Source organism: Eurosta solidaginis, chromosome X (genome assembly GCF_040869045.1).
Source record: "Eurosta solidaginis isolate ZX-2024a chromosome X, ASM4086904v1, whole genome shotgun sequence".
Lineage (NCBI taxonomy): Eukaryota > Metazoa > Arthropoda > Insecta > Diptera > Tephritidae > Eurosta > Eurosta solidaginis.
In genome coordinates, this window is record NC_090324.1 from 98363012 (window position 1) to 98387752 (window position 24741).

Consider the following 24741-nt stretch of genomic DNA (forward strand, 5'->3'; position numbering starts at 1 on the left):
TGCACCATATCATTACTGGAGTTGAATGTTGACATAATTTACTTATATACTGTAAAGATATTAAATTTTTTGTTAAAATTTGACTTTTAAATTTTTTTTTTTTTTAAAGTTGGCGTGTTCGTCCGATTTTGATAATTTTTATTTAGCTCACATATAATAACGTTCCTGTCAAATTTCTTCATGATATCTTCAACGACTGCCAAATTACAGCTTGCAAAACTTTTAAATTACCTTCTTTTAAAAGTGGGCGTTGCCACGCCCATTGTCCAAAATTTTACTAAGTTTCTATTTTGCGTCATAAGGTGAACCCACCCACCCAGTTTCATCGCTTTTCCGTCCGTTTTCGATATCGAAAAAGTGGGCGTGGTTATAGTCTTATATCGTTCATTTTAAATAGCGATCTGATTTGAGTGCCCAGGAACCTACATACCAAATTTCATCCAGATACCTCAAAATTTACTCAAGTTATTGTGTTAACGGACAGACGGACGGACGGACGGACGGACATGGCTCAATCAAATTTTTTTTCGATACTGATGATTTTGATATATGGAAGTCTATATCTATCTCGACTCCTTTATATCTGTACAACCAACCGTTATCCAATCAAAGTTAATATACTCTGTGAGCTCTTAAAAATTTATGTATGTATATAAATATGAATGTAATTATATATGTAAAATTGTTTATTTAGTTATTGTTGTTAATTATTACAAACTAAGCTGAATTGTGTATTATTGTTGTAGCCCCCTGATGAAGATCTCCGAAGGTGATCGAAATATATTGGGAATATAAAAAACCAAATCGTCTTATTACTTTTGACCTAGAGCCGGCAAAATAAAAAATTTATATTTAAACGTATAAAGGTCGCTAAAATCAAATATTAAGTAAGACATTTTTCCGTACAATTATATTCAAAAAATAAAGCCATTAAAAATTTTAACCGTTGTAACTTTTTCGAAAAACGGGGAATTTTGAAACGGATTGAACCCAAATGTGGATTGTAAGGAAACGAACCCGAATCTGACGTTAACTCGATTTGGACTTAACTCGACTTAAGATGTTATAATATATTGCCACAGATATGTTTGTATGTTTAATGGTGTGTTCAATTTTACTTAATATTTTTAAGAATTAATGAGCTTAACACCGGTAAATAATAATTTTTATTCAATTATAATTTTGGATTTATTGGGAAAAACTGAAAAGAAGGAAAAATTTACTGGCATATTGCGATGGTACCATTTCGAGAACCGCCACGTCATCATCGTCAGGCAATTTCGTAATGTTTTTATTTATTTCAACAGTTTTCACCGGGGATCGGACCGCGGTCAAGCTGCTGAAATCACAATCGCCCAACCATTGCAATATTGTGTTGTATTTGCTTTCTTGGTTAATTTCAGTTGTATCCCATTTTCAATCTCTCGCACAATTTGAGACATTCTGTCTTTATATTAATTTGTACTAGGCGTGCCTTTTGTTATTGGTATTGTACCACTCCTCTTCACTTCAGAAGATTGTTTGTGTTGTAACGAAGCTTTTTCTCGCCCCGGTGCTTCTTCAGCACCATCGCCATAAAGGTGCACCAGGGGTGACCCTAGAATTTGTTTGTACAATATGGGTATCAAAAGAAAGGTGTTAATGAGTATTTTAAAAGGGAGTGATGCTTAGTTCCACAGGTGGACGCCGTTTCGAGATATCGCCATAAAGGTGGACCAGGTGTGACCCTAGAATGCGTTTGTACAATATGGGTATCAAACGAAAGATGTTAATGCGTATTTTAAAAGGCAGTAATCCTTAGTTTCATAGGTGGACGCCGTTTCGAGATATCGCCATAAAGGTGGACCAGGGGTGACCCTAGAATTTGTTTGTACAATATGGGTATCAAAAGAAAGGTGTTAATGAGTATTTTAAAAGGGAGTGATGCTTAATTCCACATATGGACGCCGTTTCGAGATATCGCCATAAAGGTGGACCAGGTGTGACCCTAGAATTTGTTTGTACGATATGGGTATCAAATTAAAGGTATTAAGGAGGGTTTTAAAAGGGAGTGGTGGTAGTTGTATAGCCATAAACATATTACTATATGTAATTGGGTCATCGTCTACATTTATTCTTTGTTTTTATGCGCTTTGTCCTGATGATCCATCACAGCCCCACTTAGTTATCAATGCTAGCTCCTTTGGCAGTGATTTCAACTTTTCTTCAGTAAAACTGTGAAGGAGTCATGTAGACGTATGATCCATTAGATTTTGTAGCTCAATTTCAGCTGATACTTCGGTTAATTTGGGACGTAGAGGAACTACTTCTTTCTTGGCTTGAGTAATTTTTTTGTTCCCAGGTAAAATATCGGCATTACGTTGCAGTAATGACTTACGCAATATAATATATTTTTTCTTCGTTAAATCGAGATCTATAAACAGCGCTAAAGCTTCTTCGGGAGTGTATTTCCTAGGGAGCGCATTTGGTGGTGTGGGAATGCTGTTTTCGATCTTCATCAGTCGCACTGGACTTGCTACCGCAACTGCTTCTGTTATATGAGACTTCACGTTTTCTTCGTCTTTTTTATATTTAATAGCCAGTGCTTCTGAAAGATGAGTCGTGGCCATACCTTTTGTGGTATCACACAGCTTCCTTTTCCTTGCGTAGGTAGAACACTCTTCTATGGGTTTTGTTGGTCTCCCTCTAGTTGGATTGGTTGACGTGCTAGGCGTTTCTTCGTCCAAAAATGTTTTGTCAGCTAGCCACTTTTCATGCTTACTTAGAAATTTTGATTTGTTACATTAATCTCCAAAAGACGAATGATATTTTGCGTTGTATGATGGATAGCTTTATATACCTACTCAAATTATTAAAATTAATTTCAGGTATACAATTCGTAACTAAAAAAATGTATGTTGTTAACAAGTTCCAATAACAACAAGTAAGGAAGGTTAAGTTCGGGTGTAACCGAACATTACATACTCAGTTGAGAGCTATGGTGACAACATAAGGGAAAATAACCATGTAGGAAAATGAGCCGAGGGAAACCCTGGAATGTATTTGTATGACATGTGTATCAAATGAAAGGCATTAAAGAGTATTTTATGAAGGAGTGGGCCATAGTTCTATAGGCCATTTAGGGATATCGCCATAAAGGTGGATCAGGGTTGACTCTAGAATTTGTTTGTACAATATGGGTATCAAATGAAAGGTGTTAAAGAGTATTTTATGAGGGAGTGGGCCATAGTTCTATAGGTGTATCAAATTAATGGTATTAATGAGGGTTTTAAAAGGGAGTGGGGGTAGTTGTATAGGTGGGTTTCGAGATATCGCCATAAAGGTGGACCAGGGGTGACTCTAGGATGCGTTTGTACGATATGGGTATCAAATGAAAGGTGTTAATGAGTATTTTAAAAGGGAGTAATCCTTAGTTCCATAGGTGGACGCCGTTTCGAGATATCGCCATAAAGGTGGACCAGGGGTGACCCTATAATTTGTTTGTACAATATGGGTATCAAAAGAAAGGTGTTAATGAGTATTTTAAAAGGGAGTGATGCTTAATTCCACATGTGGACGCCGTTTCGAAATATCGCCATAAAGGTGGACCAGGGGTGACTCTAGAATGTGTTTGTACGATATGGGTATCAAATTAAAGGTATTAATGAGAGTTTTAAAAGGGAGTGGTGGTAGTTGTATATGTGAAGGCGTTTTCCAGATATCGACCAAAATGTAGACCAGGGTGACCCAGAACATCATCTGTTGGATACCGCTAATTTATTTATATATGTAATACCTGCCAAGATTTTAAGGGTTTTTTATTTCGCCCTGCAGAACTTTTTCATTTTCTTCTACTTAATATGGTAGGTGTCACAACTATTTTATAAAGTTTTTTCTAAAGTTATATTTCGCATCAATAAACCAATCCAATTACCTCACCATGTTTCATCCCTTTTTTCGTATTTGGTATAGAATTATGGCATTTTTTTCATTTTTCGTAATTTTCGATATCGAAAAAGTGGGCGTGGTCATTGTCGGATTTCGTTCCTTTTTCATACCTAGATAAAGTGAGTTCAAGTAAGTACGTGAACAAAGTTCATTAAAGATATGTCGATTTTTGCTCAAGTTATCGTGTTAACGGCCATGCGGAAGGACACACGAACGGCCGTGTATAAAAACTGGGCGTGGCATCAACCGATTTCGCCCGTTTTCACAGAAAACAGTTATCATCATAAAATCTATGCCCCTACCAAATTTCAAAAGGATTGGTTAATTTTTGTTCGACTTATGGCGTTAAAAGTATCCTAGACAAATTAAATGAAAAAGGGCGGAGCCACGCCCATTTTGAAATTTTCTTTTATTTTTGTATTTTGTTGCACCATATCATTTCTGGAGTTGAATGTTAACATAATTTACTTATATACTGTAAAGATATTAAATTTTTTGTTAAAATTTTACTTTAAAAAATTTTTTTTTTAAAGTGGGCGTGGTCCTTCTCCGATTTTGCTAATTTTTATTAGCCGTACCTATAGTAATAGGAGTAACGTCCCTGCCAAATTTTATCATGATATCTTCAACGACTGACAAATTACAGCTTGCAAAAATTTTAAATTACCTTCTTTTAAAAGTGGGCGGTTCCACGCCCATTGTCCAAAATTTTACTAATTTTCTATTCTGCGTCATAAATTCAACTCATCTACCAAGTTTCGTCGCTTTATCTGCCTTTGGTAATGAATTATCGCACTTTTTCGGTTTTTCGAAATTTTCGATATCGAAAAAGTGGGCGTGGTTATAGTCCAATATCGTTCATTTTAAATAGCGATCTGAGATGAGTGCTCAGGAACCTACATACCAAATTTCATCAAGATACCTCAAAATTTACTCAAGTTATCGTGTTAACGGACGGACGGACGGACATGACCCAATCAAATTTTTTTTCCATCCTGATTATTTTGATATATGGAAGTCTATATCTATCTCGATTCCTTTATATATGTACAACCAACCGTTATCCAATCAAACTTAATATACTCTGTGAGCTCTGCTCAACTGAGTATAAAAATGACCTTACGGCCGTACTGAATTATATATACCTGCTCAGGCGCGTATTTATGCCCAAGATTGTTTAACTTTATTTGACGTAAAAAGTGAAGTTGCAGCTCGACGCAGGTAGACTTATGAATTTAGGTAACTGAATATTTCACAAATAACTACTGTTAATTTGACGGAGCACATATTTTAACATTTTTTATTTTTTCCATCAAAGTTTTAAAAAGGGCCCAAAAATAGACATTTCGAAAAACAGGTATATCCACAGGTTTTGTTTCAATCCTAAATTAAATTATCTTTAATAGCTATACAAGGAAACGACAACCGGCCGCCCTCAAATGAAAGGTGTTAATGAGTAGTTTAAGAGGGTCTTAGTTCTATAGGTGGACGCCTTTTCGAGATAAAGCCATAAATGTAGACCGGGGTGATTCTAGAATGCGTTTGTACGATATGGGTATCAAATTAAAGGTATTAATGAGGGTTTTAAAAGGGAGTGGCCCTTAGTTGTATATGTGAAGGCGTTTTCGAGATATCGACCAAAATGTGGACCAGGGTGACCCAGAATATCATCTGTCGGGTACCGCTAATTTATTTATATATGTAATACCACGAAGAGTACTCCTGCCAAGATTCCAAGGGCTTTTGATTTCGCCCAGCAACACTTTTTCATTTTCTTCCACTTAATATGGTAGGTGTCACACCCATTTTACAAAGTTTTTTCTAAAGTTAAATTTTGCGTCAATAGACCAATCCAATTACCATGTTTCATCCTTTTTTTCATATTTGGTATATAATTATGAAATTTTTTTCATTTTTCGTAATTTTCGATATCGAAAAAGTGGGCGTGCTCATATTCGGATTTCGGCCAAGATAAAGTGAGTTCAGATAAGTATGTGAACTAAGTTTAGTAAAGATATATCGATTTTTGCGAAGGTTATCGTGTTAACGGCCGAACGGAAGGACAGACGGTCGACTGTGTATAAAAACTGGGCGTGGCTTCAACCGATTTCGCTCGTTTTCACAGAAAACAGTTATACTCATAGAATCTATGCCCCTACCAAATTCAACGAGGATTGGTAAATTTTTGTTCGGCTTATGGCATTAAAAGTATTCTAGACAAATTGAATGAAAAAGGGCGGAGCCACGCCCATTTTGAAATTTTCTTTTATTTTTGTATTTTGTTGCACCATATCATTACTGGAGTTGAATGTTGACATAATTTACTTATATACTGTAAAGATATTAAATTTTTTGTTAAAATTTGACTTTTAAATTTTTTTTTTTTTAAGTTGGCGTGTTCGTCCGATTTTGATAATTTTTATTTAGCTCACATATAATAACGTTCCTGTCAAATTTCATCATGATATCTTCAACGACTGCCAAATTACAGCTTGCAAAACTTTTAAATTACCTTCTTTTAAAAGTGGGCGTTGCCACGCCCATTGTCCAAAATTTTACTAAGTTTCTATTTTGCGTCATAAGGTGAACCCACCTACCCAGTTTCATCGCTTTTCCGTCCGTTTTCGATATCGAAAAAGTGGGCGTGGTTATAGTGTTATATCGTTCATTTTAAATAGCGATCTGAGTTGAGTGCCCAGGAACCTACATACCAAATTTCATCAAGATACCTCAAAATTTATTCAAGTTATTGTGTTAACGGACAGACGGACGGACGGACGGACGGACATGGCTCAATCAAATTTTTTTTCGATACTGATGATTTTGATATATGGAAGTCTATATCTATCTCGACTCCTTTATATCTGTACAACCAACCGTCATCCAATCAAAGTTAATATACTCTGTGAGCTCTTAAAAATGTATGTATGTATATAAATATGAATGTAATTATATATGTAAAATTGTTTATTTAGTTATTGTTGTTAATTATTACAAACTAAGCTGAATTGTGTATTATTGTTGTAGCCCCCTGATGAAGATCTCCGAAGGTGATCGAAATATATTGGGAATATAAAAAACCAAATCGTCTTATTACTTTTGACCTAGAGCCGGCAAAATAAAAAATTTATATTTAAACGTATAAAGGTCGCTAAAATCAAATATTAAGTAAGACATTTTTCCGTACGAATTATATTCAAAAAATAAAGCCATTAACAATTTTAACCGTTGTAACTTTTTCGAAAAACGGGGAATTTTGAAACGGATTGAACCCAAATGTGGATTGTAAGGAAACGAACCCGAATCTGACCTTAACTCGATTTGGACTTAACTCGACTTAAGATGTTATAATATATTGCCACAGATATGTTTGTATGTTTAATGGTGTGTTCAATTTTACTTAATATTTTTAAGAATTAATGAGCTTAACACCGGTAAATAATAATTTTTATTCAATTATAATTTTGGATTTATTGGGAAAAACTGAAAAGAAGGAAAAATTTACTGGCATATTGCGATGGTACCATTTCGAGGACCGCCACGTCATCATCGTCAGGCAATTTCGTAATGTTTTTATTTATTTCAACAGTTTTCACCGGGGATCGGACCGCGGTCAAGCTGCTGAAATCACAATCGCCCAACCATTGCAATATTGTGTTGTATTTGCTTTCATAGTTAATTTCAGTTGTATCCCATTTTCAATCTCTCGCACAATTTGAGACATTCTGTCTTTATATTAATTTGTACTAGGCGTGCCTTTTGTTATTGGTATTGTACCACTCCTCTTCACATCAGAAGATTGTTTGTGTTGTAACGAAGCTTTTTCTTGCCCCGGTGCTTCTTCAAGAAGTGCTGGGGTACACTCGCCGTGCCCAAGGTTCGCTTACAATAAATTTATATTTCGGGGCACCTTGCAAAACGTTTTCATATAAAATTCACTTTATTGCGTTAACTCCATATATTATAACTATAATAAACAAATGTAACAAAAAAAGATATGTATGTATTCTTCACTTCGTTTGATGCTTGCTCTATGATTTATGGTGGGCAAACGTCCTCGTGTCCCGTTAGGATCGTTCCGTAAGGACGCCTTGCTGGTCGTTGCATGGGTGCGCGTAAATATATCTCTGTGACGCCCTGCGTCGGCGTGTCTCGCTTACGGCTGGCGACTGCGCGTCTCTGCTGCGGCTTTTGTCGGTGCTTCTGCGTAACTCTGGTATGGTTGACTTCGTATGTTTGCGTTACTCTGCTGCGGTCAGCGTTGTATGTTTGCGTAACTCTGTTGCGGCCAACGTCGTATGCTTGCGTGACTCTGCTGTGGCCAACGTATTATGCTTGCATAGTGCTGCTGCGGCCAGCGTCGTGTGTTTGCGTAGCGCTGTTGCGGCCGGCGTCGAATGTTTGCGTGACTCTGCTGTGGCCAACGTCGTATGCTTGCGTAGCGCTGCTGCGGCCAGCGTCGTGTGTTTGCGCAGCGCTGTTGCGGCCAGCGTCGTGTGTTTGCGTTGCGGTTTTGCGGTCAGCGTTGTATGTTAGCGTAGCGCTGTTGCGGCCAGCGTCGTGTGTTTGCGTAGCGCTGTTGCGGCCGGCGTCGTATGTTGGCGTGACTCTGCTGTGGCCAACGTCGTATGCTTGCGTAGCGCTGATGCGGTCAGCGTCGTGTGTTTGCGCAGCGCTGTTGCGGCCAGCGTCGTGTGTTTGCGTTGCGCTTTTGCGGCCATCGTCGTATGTTTGCGTGACTCTGCTGTGGCCAACGTCGCACAGTGGCGCCTTTTGAGTTTTTTCTTTGCAAAAATCATAACTTTTGAACCAATGAAGATATTTTAAAAATTTAAAATGCAAATGAAAGCTAATTATTTGAAGTTTTATTGTGTGGTAGCTCAGAATGTCACAGATACAAGGTGCTTCAAAAAATTCGTCAAACAATGCAAAAACAAAATGTTTTTAGTAAAAAATAAAAAAATAAAATGAGATTTGTCCTATAATGACGAATTTAAGTATTAAGTAAGATAAACTAATGATTTTGATAAGATAGCGTGGCACTTCCCACTTATGATAAAGAGTTGTTTGTATCTAAGTAGTCACGTAATCAATAACTACCAAAATCGATAGACGTGTTGTTTCTTTTAAATGGCAATACTCTTATAAAACTCAAATGTCCGTTTTTGGTGCCACAATAACAAGGTGCTTCAAAATTCATCGTAAAATTTGACATGCTTTTTTTAATTTACAAGCCAATCATGTATTTTGTTAATAACTAAAAGTTATTGAAAGTGGTTCAATGAAATTTTATTTGAGCTCAAGACTAAACAGCCAACGAATTGTGGAAAATGGGAGTGGCACTGCCCATTTATGCTAAAAAGTTTGATCGTAGTAACCGCTTTACCAATTTGTACCAAACTCCACAGACGTATTGATTTCTATAAAAATTTAATGCTCGTTTGAAGGCGAAATGCCTAAGCTTTAAAATAAATTTGATAAACTTTAGAAAAATGCAATAACGAAAAGTATATATTTATAAATTACTAAATTAATTAATTCTTTTATTTGAAATAAAAAATTAACTTGTACATAGATATCTTATTTTTCAATAAAGTAACAAAATTGATTAGTAAACCTCTTTTTCATTGTTGTGATAAGAAGTGAGAAACTTATTTTATCTTAACATAGTCATCGTCACTGGAACATATATCTAACAAAGCAACCATTTCTGAGCTATACGCATCTGTAAGATCTTTTTGTGTTCTTACATACCTCATAGATGATATGACTGGATCAGAAGAGATAGCTAACATGTTGAAAAGGTCTTCGTTTTGTCTAACTCGTGATACTTTGCAGGTGTTCATACATCTATATCTTTTGTAGTCTTTGTTCTTGGATTATGGAGCTTCTTCAGACAATTCTCCTAATGGTAAGCATTGGTACTCTTCTAAATCTTTTCCATGTGCTAAAATTTTATGTACTGTTGGTGTAAGTTTCTTCTCAGTATACTTTTGATGCAGCATCCCTGTAGATTTAGATGTATATTCTCTAAATTTGGGACCATTAACTGGTTCATGGCATTTTAAAATATTTAAAATTACTCCCAATTTTTTCACAATATCTCTATCAACTCCTGTTATGCGAGCAGTCACTTCATCGTTTTCAAAAAATCTTCTTGAGGAGTTACCATCATTTGTATTTCCGTATCCATACTTTGGACAGTCAACTCTAAGGCCAATCTCTTTATAGAATGCATCCTGAATTATTTTTTTTCTCCTGTTTTGTTTCTCCTTACATGTTTTATTGTCGTCGAAAACTTCTCCTTGTTGTGGTAGTGTATAAGCCAGCTTCAAAACAAATTCCATGCGACTTATCCTAGCATGCAAAGGAGATATTCCATACTCATAATTTAGTTCGTCAGTTTTGAATCATCAAGACCTTCAAAGTCCTTTTGGCTCTGCTTACAAATTGGACATTTCATTGTAGATGTCGTATTTGTTATTAAGTTCAAAACTTTTCCATCGACCATTGTTAGAAGAAAATCGTGCTTTATTGTAATAACATTCCCCTCTTCAATTTCAATTATTGTTGGTTCTAATTTGGCAATTTGATTTTTTATATCACTCACTGTAGCTTGTATGAGTTCCGAAGACTCCTTCTCGTATTTAAATAATATCGGGCGGCACAATATAGTTGATGACGGACGTGGATTTTTCCAATATTCTGAAGCTTCATCTTTTAGTCGTAATGGCACAAAAGAAGCCATAAACATATTACTATCTGTATATGTATTTATGCGCTTTGTCCTGATGATCACTCACAGCCCCACTTAGTTATCAATGCTAGCTCCTTTGGCAGTGATTTCAACTTTTCTTCAGTAAAACTGTGAAGGAGTCATGTAGACGTATGATCCATTAGGTTTTGTAGCTCAATTTCAGCTGATACTTCGGTTAATTTGGGACGTAGAGGAACTACTTCTTTCTTGGCTTGAGTAATTTTTTTGTATCCAGGTAAAATATCGGCATTACGTTGCAGTAATGAGCTTACTTAGAAATTTTGATTTGTTACATTAATCTCCAAAAGACGAATGATATTGTGCGTTGTATGATGGATAGCTTTATATACCTACTGAAATTATTAAAATTAATTTCAGGTATACAATTCGTAACTAAAAAAATGTATGTTGTTAACAAGTTCCAATAACAAAAATTACCTTACGGCCGTACTGAATTATATATACCTGCTCAGGCGCGTATTTATGCCCAAGATTGTTTAACTTTATTTGATGTAAAAAGTGAAGTTGCAGCTCGACGCAGGTAGACTTTCTGAATTTAGGTAACGGAATATTTCACAAATAACTACTGTTAATTTGACGGAGCACATATTTTAACATTTTTTTATTTTTTCCATCAAAGTTTTAAAAAGGGCCTAAAAATAGGCATTTCGAAAAACAGGTATATCCACAGGTTTTGTTTCAATCCTAAATTAAATTATATTTAATAGCTATACAAGGAAACGACAACCGGCCGCCCTCTTTACTCACAAAACCATTTTAAATACAACGAAAAAGAAGAAAAATTTAAAATTTTTCCCAATGTTGAAAATTGGACAACTTTGAGCGGCTCTACCTGGTAAACTATAATTTTCTGTGAAAAAAAGTTGTATATTCTTGATCCCAGGAAAATTCTCTATTAGAAACCTGTATTAGATTTAGCGAACGCTTTCGTGATTTTTTTGATTTTTGCCATGCTTTAACGGCAGAGGCGCCACTGTGCGTCGTATGCTTGCGTGACTCGGCTGTGGCCAACATCGTATGTTTGCGTGACTCTGCTGCTGTGCTCTGTTGCGCCTTGCGTCGGCGTCTTGCTGGCGTCTCGGAGGCGTAAGGTCGGTCGCGTCGCTGCTGTGCGGTTTATTACTGTCGCGGCACGGTCCCCATCGGGGCAGGCGGGAGAGATGCGCTTCACTGGTAGCTCTGGTCACGACCACAGCTCCGTGCTAACTAACTCCTGTGCTGCTGTGTCGCTCCTTTTATGGTTGTCGTGTTTGGTGTTGCTAGCTCAAATGGTTGCGTTTCCATGGTTACGGTGTTGCTGTTAAATGTTGCGGCCGCTCGTAGTGTTGCTGAGACTTGTTAGTTTGTCATGTTGCTATTAAGTGTTGTGATCGCTAGTTGTGTTGCTGAGACTTGTGGGTTTGTCGTGTTGCTAGGGCCAAATTAATGATGTTTTATTTGGTCCTCACACTCCCCCTCCCCCTCCCGCTTCTTGCTCGCCATTTCCTCCGTGATGGGCTGTCTACACAGTCCGGGTATTCCTTCTCCGCTCCCTTGTATCGCAATACCCTCTCCATGTTTTCGGCTACGTAGACGCCACAGTCGTTGTTGTTGTGTTGTTGTGGCACCTCGAGTACTAGCTCCTGAGCTTTAGAACCGTCGTGCCCGTACAGCTGTATGTATTCCCACCGGAGGAAATCCGCCCAAGCCTGTGTTTCGTGCGGAACTTTGGCCCTGTGCATTGATTCCGCTACCCATACATATCGCTCCTGCCAGCTTTTCGTGTCAGTGACGTGGTGGGTGACTGCTGCATTTGCCAAACCGAGTAGGTACCATTGTTTAGCTGCGCTGTGGGGTGCTAGGTTCGCACTCTTTCCAAACAGGTCGACGTTCCGGACCCAGCGGTGTATGCGTCGGTAATTTTCGTCTGTGTTCCTCTTCTGGGTCAGCTGCCAGATCACGAACGGGCTGAGAGTCCTATATTATTATCCGTGTTGCTCTTCCAGTCCCATTTGGATCCGTTGAGGGTGTCGAGGTCAGTCTCGTAGAGGGGTACGCCGCCTGGTCCTGCCGGGAATATTGTTTTAGGCGTGTCTCTCTCCTGTGGAGCTGTGTTCTCATCCGAGGAGAGCTCGATGGCTGCCGGTAACTGCCCTGCCTCCACGTCTATCCTACCAAGTGTGGCTGTTAGCGGTGATTTTCCGGTCCTATTGTAGGCCTTGGCCGCGGCTTCCTCCCATTTCGACGCGCGCGTGGTGCGTACCACGAGTTCGATTGACCGTCTGGCTGCTTCTGTTGCGCGTCTGACGCTTGTGCTGGCGTAAGCTGCGGCTGCGGCTGATTCGATGTTCGTGGTGTTAGCGTCGGTGCCTGTAGTGTGTGATGTTGTAATGATGCGTGCGACGTCAGCGTACGTGTGTGCGCGTGTAGTTGCGCGCCTGCTGCTGACGTGCCGCCAGTAGCGGTTGATGGTGTAATAATGCGTGCGACGTCAGCGTACGTGTGTTCGCGTGTAGTTGCGCGCTTGTTGCTGACGTTACCGCCAGTAGCGGCTGATGGTGTAATGATGCGTGCGACGTCAGTGTACGTGTGCGCGTCTGACGTTGCCGCCAGTAGCTCCTTCGAGCAATACGACCTTCGGACGCTTTGCTTCCTCCTCCTGGCGCATATGCTTGACGCTGTTGGTCAGTTTGGCGTAGCAAAAGAAAACGGTGTTGTTACCTCGGTGGTTTGCGATAGAATGCCCGGTGCTTGTTTATCCTCCCATCCTTGACATTAAAATTTGTTTGGATTTATTTTAATTTCACGCGATGGTCTCTGCTGCATGATATGCCTTAAGTTCCGTGATATTGACTGTTTGCTCCTTTCCTCCGTTGTATTTTCGTACTTTGAATATCACTGGTGATACATATCCTAGGATTTGGTAGGGTCCGTCATATTTGGGGGCGAACTTTGCCGCGTAATTTTCCTCGGCCTTGGAGAGATGGGGTTCCTTTTCGAGCACTAGTTCGCCGACTACGGGGGTCCATTTTCTCCGCCGTAGATTGTAGTGCCGTGCTTGATCTTCCGTCGCTCGTTCCATGTTCTTCCTCACTATTCTGAATGCCTCTTGCATTCTGTCGGATTTTTCTTCTGCCGTGGTGGTGGCTGTGCCCGTCCCCAGGTTGACCTCGTCAAACAATGTCCCTGGTAGTCGTGGTTCCCGTCCTTGTACGAGGAAAGCTGGACTGTATCCTGTGGACGCGGCCATACTGGTGTTGATGGCCAGCTCGATCTCTGGGAGAAGGTCATCCCATCTGTTGTGCGGTGATCTGGCGAGTTGTGCTATGATCCTCTTGACTGTTCTGTTCGCCCGCTCCGTTGGGTTTTCTTGCGGGGTGTAGGGCGCCGTGAATTGTTGTCGTATCCCCATTCCCTTGAGGTAACGCTGCCACATTGTGCTGGTGAACTGAACGCCGTTGTCCGATATCAGTATCTTGGGACCACCAAACTTTGCGAGGATGCGTTCTCTGAACGCGCGGCGAAGGCCCTCTGCTGTAGCGCGCCGCGTGGGGATCAGTTCCACCCATTTGCTGAAGCGTCGAAAAATATTAATAGCATCGCGTTCCTGTGTGTGGATCGTGGGAGTGGTCCGACGAAATCGACGCATACCTTGGCGAATGGTTCTTGGGCCACCTGTGTGAGCATATTTCCAACTGGCTTTTGCTGTGCTTCCTTGTATTTCTGGCAATACTCGCACTGTCTTACGTATCGACTGGGGTCCCGAAACATGCCGGGCCAGTAGTACCTGTTGGCAATCCGCGCTACCGTCCGGCGGATGCCCATGTGTCCAGCGCTTAGGATGTCGTGGTTTTCTTCTAATACTCGTTGTCGCAGTGGTGTAGGTACACAAAATTTCCAAGAGACCGCTTCTTCATCGTGTGACCGGCAGGGAATATGGCGGTACAGTTGTCCATCTTGTATTATGTATTTAGAATATTTCTCGAGGTTAGTGCTCACTTCGTTCACGCGCTTGTGCCACCACTTGCATGGTCGCTCTGTTGTCGTTTCCAGTCGTAGGGCCTTCAGTGGCTGTCGTGATAGTGCGTCCGCTAACAGGTTCAGCTTCCCTTTTCTGTACTCGATGTTGAAAGTGTGTTGCGGAAGTTCCAAGGCCCATCGTGCTTTACGGCCAATGGGGCTTTCGATGGAGTTTAGCCACTTTAGAGACATATGGTCCATGATTATCTTGAATCGGTACCCTTCCAAGTATGGCCTTATCTTGCGTATTCCCCAGACTATCGCGAGGCATTCCTTCTCGGTGGGCGAGTAGTTGGTTTACGCATTGTTGAGTTCTGCTGGCGTAGGCGATCACGCGTTCTCCGCCTTCCAAGTCCTGTGTCAATACGGCGCCCAGCCCGAAATTGCTTGCCTCAGTTTGTAAGGTGAAGGTCTTGGTGAAGTCCGGACAGGCAAGTATCGGTGCTTCCGTGAGTTTTTGCTTTAAGACCTCGAAGGCTTCCTGTTGTTCGGCCCCATACTTCCAGTGTTTGCCCTTTTTCAGCAGGATTGTGAGTGGCTGGCTGATCGTGGCGAAGTCGAACTGTCGGTACCAAGATGCTATACCGAGATATTGACGCACCTCTGTCGCGTTCGTTAGCGGTTTCAGGTCTTTGATGGCTGCAACTTTCCCGGGGTCGGTGTGAATTCCCCTGTCGCTTACTACGTGTCCTAGGTATCGGAATTCCTTCTTGAAAAATTCGCATTTCTCCGGATTAATTCTAAGGTTGGCGCGCTGCATTCGTAGCATTACTTCTTTCAAGTTGCGAATGTGCTCCTCAAAGGTGGATCCTATGACGATTATGTCATCGAGGTATGCGAAAGCCTAGGGTTCCATCTCCGGCCCAATAACATGATCTAGCGCGCTTTGAAATGTTGCCTGTGCGAAGTGTAGGCCGAACGGCATAACGCGCCACTGGAATAACCTGCGTCCCGTTACCGTGAAAGCTGTGTAGGGACGGCTCTGGGGCTCGAGTGGTATTTGCCAGTAGCCATTATTCAAGCCCAAGCTGCTGATGTACTTCGCTCGTTGTAGCTTGTCCAGTATATGTTGTATTCTGGGTAAGCGGTATGCGTCGGGAACGGACCGGGCGTTGAGCTGCCGATAGTCAACGCATAACCTCCACTTCCCGTATTTCTTCTTGGCTAGTACAATTGGTGCACTGTGTGGGCTACAGGATGGCTCGATGCATCCTTTCTGAGGTAATTCCTCAACTTCTTTGTTGAAGATGGTCCGCATAGCTGGGTTGCGTGGGAAGTAACGTTGCTTGATAGGGCGATCGTATGTCAGGATAATCTTGTGCTCGGCTTATTGTCGTCACCCCACTCGGCGTTATCTCCTCCGTGATCTGTGTCAGCTCGGCTGGTGGCAATGTATGCTGTGTAACTAGCCTGGATAGCGCGAGATGACCTCCTCCGCAGGATATGGTTGCCCCCATGCTCCCTAGCGTATCAAGGCCCAGTATGATGTCATCCATTGCTCCGGGCATGACGTGTAAAACTGTGTGGTGTAACGCTTCTCCGAGGCGTACCTCAGTCCTTATGGCGTCGAAGATTGTGTTGCTAGTCCCGTTTGCCATCGTTATTTTGATGGCCACTCTCACCATTTCTCCGCTCCCAGAGTTTACCACACGTTCTGCAAGGCTGCTCGAAATGAAACTTCTCGATGCCCCTGTATCGATGACCGCTTCGACTGATTCCGCGCCGAGCCTGGCTACGGCGTAAAGGCGGCCATGCTCTTCGTACATTACTATTGCCGATTCGGCGCTGGGTTCTTTGGGCTCACTGCGCCATGTTCTTCGTGAAGTCCCCTGTCGTTTCCCTGACGTCGACGGCAGTATTCGATTGTGCGTATATGACTGCAGCACACTCCCAACAAAAAAATGTCCGTGGCTTTCGGCATCTATTGGCGTAGTGCACTTGTTCACCGCACCTCCTGCATACGTTTTTGGGGTCGAATCTCTGATTGCCTGGAGGTGTGTAGTACGGTATGTTCGCTGGTGGTGGCGGTGGTGTAGGTGCAGGCGGTGGTGATATCAGGGTCGTGTCACCTGCGATGTGTCGCGTAACTTCGCGGCTATGTCCGCCTGATGGTCTTCGATAGTCCTCATGTATGCTCTCGTATTTCTTGGCAAGGGTTAAGAGTTTTGGGAGATTGGTGAAGTCCCTCCGACGGATGTGAAGTAGGTAATCGGCGTGGCTATTACGGAAGATTCATTCCAGCCGCTGTTCGCTGTTGTATCTTGCGTCTCTCATCAAGCTCTGTATCGCTAGCACGTAATACTTGTACTTTTCCCTGTTATGCTGGCTTCGTTGGCGTATGTCATCCTCGAGACGCTCGAAATACCTGACTGGCAGGAAGAAACATAAGAAATCCTATTTGAAGCTTGTCCACCTTTCCCAGTGCGCATAGCTATTGCGATACCATTGTAGCGCGGTGCCCCTTAGTAGCTCGGACATGGTTTTTGGTAAGAGATCCACGTTTAGCGCGTACACTTCGGTTAACTCCTTTAGCCGCTCGATGAACGCTAACGGATCTCGTCCACCGTAATACTTAACTGACCACTTCCGCACTTGGTCGATGATGGGTGCGAACACAACGGTCGGTGCTTGAGTTACCTCAGATGTATAATTTATGGCTGGTACCGTTGTTCCCGATGGTAAGTACGGTTGCGCGGGTTGCGTATTCCGCTCCGGTGTCTGAGATGTTCCGCTGGATAATACCGTTGCTCCTGATGATAAGTACTGTTGTGGGGGTGCTGTGTTCCTGGGAGGAAACACGAACTGGTCTTGCTATGCTGGTCTATCGGCGATGTTCATGGTTCCCCCTCCATTCGACGGAATCGGTGTCTTAACCTCATTTAACACACTCGTGTCTGTAGTCTCCCTATAAGCGGCTTCTAGGGATAAAAATTTTGCGTGTATTTCCGAGCCAACATTTTCCAATGCTGCTATGCGCTTTCGGATCTCCCGGGTCGTGCCTGTCTGCTCAATACCCAATTCCTGTGTGATGGATATCAGCTGCTCCTTTGAAATGTTGTCTAACCACGTGGTATCAATCTGGTCGGCCATTTTACGGTTAGGTTTCTAAACAGGAATGTTCCTTCTGACGTTGTACGATTTGCAGGGTCCCTGCTCGGGCGCCAATTTTAACGAAGCTTTTTCTTGCCCTGGTGCTTCTTCAATAAAAGCTGGGGTATACCCGCCGTGCCCAAGGTTCGCTTACAATAAATTTGTATTTCGGAGCACCTTTCAAATCGTTTCCATATAAAATTCACTTTGTTGCTTTAACTCTATATATTATAGCTATAATAGGCAAATGTAATTAAAAAAATATATGTATGTATTCTTCACTTCGTTTGATGCTTGCTCTATGACTAGTGGTGGGCTAACAGTCCTGTTCGTTGCCTGGGTGTGCGTAAATGTATCTCTGTGACGCCCTGCGTCGGCCTGTCTCGCTTACGGCTAGCGACTGTGCGTCTCTGCTGCGGCTTATGTCGGTGCGTCTGCGTGAGTGTAACTCTGGTATGGTTGACGTGCGTTTCCATGGTTACCGTGTTGCTGTTAAATGTTGCGGTCGCTCGTTGTGTTGCTGAGACTTGTTAGTTTGTCGTGTGTCTATTAAGTGTTGTGATCGCTAGTTGTGTTGCTGAGAATTGTTGGTTTGCCGTGTTACTATTAAGTGTTGTGATCGCTAGTTGTGTTGCTGAGACTTGTTGGTTTATCATGGTGCTAGGGCCTTTTGTGACTGGCTGTTGTGTTAATGCTGTGTTAAATATGTTGTGGGGTCGTTTTGTGTGGGCCAAATCAATGATGTTTTATTTGGTCCTCACTTTGTACTATATTTAAGCTTCTGCTCAGTTTATATATTTATATGTATGTTTGTATGTTTAATGGTGTGTTCAATTTTACTTAAGATTTTAAATAATTAATGAGTTTAGCAGCGGTAAATAATAATTGTTATTCAATAATTGTTATGCGGTTCGATCCCGGTGAAACCTGTTGAAACGAATAAAAACACTACGAAATTGCATGACGATGATGACGTGGCGGTTTCCGAAATGGTACCATCGCAATATGCCAGTAAATGTTTCCTCCCTTCAGTTTTTCGCAATAAAACCAAAATAATAATTTAATAATAATTATTATTTACCGGTGTTACGCTCATTAATTCTGTGTTAAGTCCCTTTTTCACAGTTTTCGCCAAAACGACCAAATAAATTGGGAATAGTTGTTACCTTTTTGCATATAACATAAAAGGAACAGTAGTACGTTAATTAAATTTTTGTATGTCCCACTTCCTATGTATGTAAAAAAGGTCAAATATAAAATTTCTGCGAAATCACACCATATAGGAGTGTGAGTAACTAAATTGTTTTTTAAAAACAAAGCGAAAAACTAGCACAGAGCTTTACATTTTGCGAAGCCATGAAGTCAGTTTTATAGATATAAAAAAAAATATTTGTCGTGGGTACAAAACTGGATCTATTCTTCCTAATACTCTATTTTATGCAAAAAGGGATATTTCACCCTTATTCCTTTTTTGCACCCAACTCCTCAGTTGTTTTTACGTAGTTCAAAAGTTATAAAAATTGAAGACAGGGAAACAAAAAAAAAAAAACAATTTTATTAAATTGTTTTTGTTTTATGGGCATCTTGATAAAGGATTCAAGGTTCGATCCGAGCTCAAGGCCAGAACAATACCTTTTATGATAATTATTGCTTCTTTTTTAATTTTCTTTAATTGAAAAATTAATTTTTATATGTTGATTGGACCAAATTCCTTATGAAATTGTTTGCTGGGTTGGAGCTGTTTTGGTCGATATGTATAAAGAAAAAACCAAGAGTTTTTATTTTTCTCTTCTATGCATTTCGACGCATCCGCGTCATCATCAGGAAGTCTATTTTATTTTCAAACAAACAACATGAAAAATACAAAACGAATCATTATTTTCAATAAACATTACAAATTCAATATTAAAACAATAGCTCACAATAATTTAATTAGTTGTACAAACACAATAATATCACAGGTTCAGGACAATCGACAAGGAAGCATTTTAGAAAAAATTATATCCGAAGATCTTAAAATAAAAAGTTCACTTCAACTTAAAGAAAAAATCAATAATTTCACAATTCAAGACGACGAAATTCTCATTTCATTCGACGTCGTATCTCTTTTTACATACACAAATAGACAAAAAACAGTTCCAGACGATACTCGATTTCTGCTTACGTGACAACAATTACTTTTCATATAACAACACCCTATACAAACAAATCTACTGAATGCCAAATGGCAACCCGCTATCTCCAACCATTGCAGATATCGTTCTGGACAAAATATTGGACGACAGCCTCGCTGAATTAAAAAGCAAAGATATATATGTCAAATACATAACCAAATATGAAGATGACATATTCGCAATTGTTAAGGCTAAAGACGTGGAAGACATACTAACAGTTTTTAATGCACAGCATACCAAGATACAATTTACTAAAGAATTAGAACAGAGCAACAAAATTGCCTTCCTAGACGTAGAAATACACCAAAAAAAACCAAAACTTAACGTTCAACTGGTATGCAAAGTCGATGACATCAGGAAGAATTATCAATTATCACTCCAATCATCCATGGAAGCAGAAAATTAACACAGCAACAAGTCTAATAAGGAAAATACACCTTCTAAGTGACGGCAATTTCATAGAAGAAAACAAGAAGAAAATAAAAAATATTCTCTTCAAAAATAACTACCCGAATACACTAATAGAAAAGCTTATAATTAATACGACACAAGAAATGGACCCTAATTCATCAAATGGACAAACAGACAGGAGAATTATGATTATTAATCGTTTCTTTGCAAAAACAAAAGACAAAATAGACAAGGAACAACAATGCAATGTAGTGTATAAAATTCAATGCAACGGTAACAACAACAATGCTTGCAGTAAATGTTACATTGGCACAACGAAAAGAGCATTGAGAACGAGAATACACGAACATGAAATGGACGCATAAAACAGAAAAACAAATACCGCGCTTTCTCAACACCTGACTGCCAACGATCATACAGCTGATTTTGGGAACGCAAGAATTATAAATGTTGAGAGAAGATGCAAAAGAAAGATGACACTGGAAAGTCTCCGCATCCATTAACATATGACGAATGTCATGAATTTTAAAGAAGACATTGACAATACAAATAGCGCTTATACAGCAATAATAAAAAATGATAAAAACAAAAATAGAAAATAAGAAAAATGAATGTGTCGATTGTCCTGTACCTGTGATATTATTGTGTTTGTACAACTAATTAAACTACTGTGAGTTATTGTTTTAATGTAGAATTTGTAATGTTTATTGAAAATAATGATTCGTATTGTATTTTTCATGTTGTTTGTTTGAAAATAAAATAGACTTCCTGATGATGACGCGGAAGCGTCGAAATGCATAGAAGAGAAAAGTGAAAACTCTTGGTTTTTTCTTTATACATATCGACCAAAAGAGCTCCAACCCAGCAAACAAAAAATTATTTTTTATTTTTGGAATAGAAGGTAGAAAATTTTTCAGACTACCTGCCATAGCTGCGCAGATGGATCCATTTCGAAGGTTGCTAAGCCTTCATCATCAATACGCTTTAGGCACGCTGCGTTAACCATTTAGCTATACAGCGGTGGTTTGTTTGACTGACAAACTTGCTACTTCTATTCCTTCTTACCAACTATATTTATTCAGTGTTGCGCCATCTGGTGCAAATCACTGATAATGCTGGATTTTTGTTTATTGTCAATTACTTTGTTTGACATTCGCAAGTGCTCATGGTTTTATTAACAATTCTTTTTGTTTTTATCGGCCTATTCATAAATTATTCAAGGTTCGATTCGAGCTCAAGGCCAGAACAATAATTTTTTCTAATGATAATTATTGTTTAGGCACGCTGCTCTAACCATTTAGCTATACAGCGGTGGTTTGTTTGACTGACAAATTTGCTACTTCTATTCCTTCTTACCAACTATATTTATTCAGTGTTGCGCCATCTGGTGCAAATCTCTGATAATGCTGGTTTTTTTTTATTGTCAATTATTTTGTTTGACATTCCCAAGTACTCATGGTTTTATTAACAATGGTTTTTGTTTTTATCGGCCTATTGATAAATGATTCAAGGTTCGATTCGAGGTCAAGGCCAGAACAATAATTTTTTTCTAATGATAATTATTGTTATTTTTTAATTTTTTAAATTTGAAAATTTGTATTTTTGTTTTTTTGGAATAGTAAGTAGAAGATTTTTCAGACAACCTGTCTTAGCTGCGTAGATAGATTCATTTCATAACCAGTACGCCTTAGGCACGCTGCGCTAACCATTTAGCTATACAGCGGTGGTTTGTTTGACTGACAAATTTGCTACTTCTTACCAACTATATTTATTCAGTGTTGCGCCATCTGGTGCAAATCACTGATAATGCTGGATTTTTGTTTGTTGTCAATTACTTTGTTTTACATTCCCAAGTGCTCATAATTAATAATTAATAAAACCAATTGTTTTTGTTTTTATCGGCCTATTGACAAATGATTCAAGGTTCGATTCGAGCTCAAGGCCAGAACAATAATTGTTTTCTAATGATAATTATTGTTATTTTTTAATTTTTCTAAACTTTGAAAATTGTATTTTTGTTTTTTGGAATAGTAAGTAGAAGATTTTTCAGAAAACCTGCCATAGCTGCACAGATAAATCCATTTCGAAGGGTGCTAAGCCTTCATCATCAGTACGCTTTAGGCACGCTGCGCTAACCATTTAGCTATACAGCGGTGGTTTGTTTGACTGACAAATTTGCTACTTCTATTCCTTCTTACCAACTATATTTATTCAGTGTTACGCCATCTGGTGCAAATCACTGATAATGCTGGATTTTTGTTTATTGTCAATTACTTTGTTTGACATTCCCAAGTGCTCATGGTTTTATTAGCAATTCTTTTTGTTTTTATCGGCCTATTGATAAATGATTCAAGGTTCGATTCGAGCTCAAGGCCAGAACAAAATTTTTTCTCTAATAATAATTATTGTTATTTTTTAATTTTTCTAAATTTGAAAAATTGTATTTTGTTTTTGGAATAGTAAGTAGAAAATTTTTCAGACAACCTGCCATATCTGCGCAGATAGATCCATTTCGAAAGGTGCTAAGCCTTCATCATCAATACGCTTTAGGCACGCTGCGTTAACCATTTAGCTACACAGCGGTGGTTTGTTTGACTGATAAATTGCTTCTTCTATTCCTATTACCAACTATATTTAATCACCGTAGTCATAAAAATTATTGTTTTGGCATTGAGCTCGAATCGAACCTTGAATCCTTTATCAATCGGCCGATGAAACAAAAACATTTGCTAATAAACGTTTAAGCAACAGGGCAATGACCGCTTTGCAACAACAGCTAATCTGTGCGTTTAAATTATAAAATAATTTTCATTGAACTGTCCATGGGAATTATTTTCCTGACAACGCAGCTATGTAGCCAACACAGTTAAGTAGTCAGCGCAAAAACGAGCAATAAGTATGTATGTACAAAATTTTTAACTATTATGGAAGGTGTATGTAAAAAAGGAGTGCCTTTATTCACAACGTACTGAAACAAATTATTCTACTAAAATTAAAATTACAACTCCAAATTATTAATATAGGATACCGGATTGTAGATCGCCCCGTTTTCCAAAAAAACCAACCATACGACAAGAGGAAGATGTTTTAATAATGGAATGTATATTAGAAGCATACCCTGTACCGGATGTAACGTGGCACTGCGCAGATAACAAAATTGAAGATTCAAAGCGTACAAAGATGTCGAGAAAAGCTATTTCCAAGGACACATTTGTATTAACATTGGAGATACAAAATCCGACTAAGCACGATGGTGGCAATTACCGATGTAATGCTGTAAATATGTATGGCGAAAGCAATGCCAATATAGCCCTGAACTTTGAAGGTATATTTATTAAAGTACAAATAGGTTCAAGTTAATTTATATAACACATAAACGAGTTTATAAGTTGTGATAAAAAAGATAAAATCTTACAAAATTTTATAATTGCTCGTTTGAGTGTTTACCTTGACTCCAAACCATTCGTCTAATAGGGAAGTCATTTTCGATTTTTGTGTTTTTATTTATTATTTTCTGGTTGATTATTATACTTGTAACATGTCATTAAATACTTTCAGTTTACTGAAATCACCTGGAAAAAATAACAAAAAGCAAGAGTTTAAAGAAAATCCAAATAGGCTACAAAAAATTCTCGTCTAATGATATGATAGCACCTGATGGACGCACTCAATTGGCGGTGGTAAAGAATAAAAACAATAAATAGGACAAAATGAGTTATAAATAGAAATATTTAAAGTGCATTGATCGCTTGATACGCTAGTTTACTCATTTTCTATGTATACTTATTCAGTAAAAAATAACTTGTAAAATATACGTTTTACGAAAATAACAATCTCGGTCTTGAGGACAACAAATAAAGATGATTATTTATTATTTACAGACCAGTAAAACCAAACATAACATTAAATACTTTCGATTATCACCTTAACCCCGAGTTTGTTATATTTGTAACATAACGTTAAATACTTTCCCAATACTGAATTCTAACAAAAAGCTAGAGCTTAAAAAACCCATATGGGCTGCGATAAAAATCCTCGTCTAATGAGATAATACCACCTCACAGGCGCACTCAATTGACGGTGATAAAGAATAAAAATCACAAAAAGTGGAAAACGAGTTTTAAATAGTAACTTGCAAAGTGCTTTTATGGCTTGATACGCTAAACGTCAAGCCTTCAATGGGTGGATCGTTGATGATAAACCGTCATGGGTTTTAAAAGAGTCGGCTACACAGTCTATGAACTTAGTTTTTTTAAACGGTTTTATTTAGCTTGAGTTGACAGGCTGGCTGGTTGGCACGAATTTTGTAATTGAAATTTAAGTAACTTCCCGATAAGCTACAAGCTTTAAACTTGGAATATA

The 24741-nt window shown here is 39.3% G+C and overlaps 1 protein-coding gene across 9 annotated transcripts in view; it reads left to right on the forward strand.

Annotated features, from left to right (window-relative positions):
• Positions 1-24741, forward strand: part of bt (projectin protein bent) — a 3328983-nt gene that overhangs the window by 713264 nt on the left and 2590978 nt on the right. For 8 of the 9 annotated variants that reach the window (XM_067757812.1, XM_067757814.1, XM_067757820.1 and 5 more), the window contains exon 8: positions 23403-23704. The exons of the other annotated variant lie outside the window; for it this stretch is intronic. In XM_067757812.1, the coding sequence (XP_067613913.1) occupies positions 23403-23704 (302 nt within the window). The remainder of the gene's footprint in view (positions 1-23402; positions 23705-24741) is intronic. 9 annotated transcript variants of the gene reach the window in all.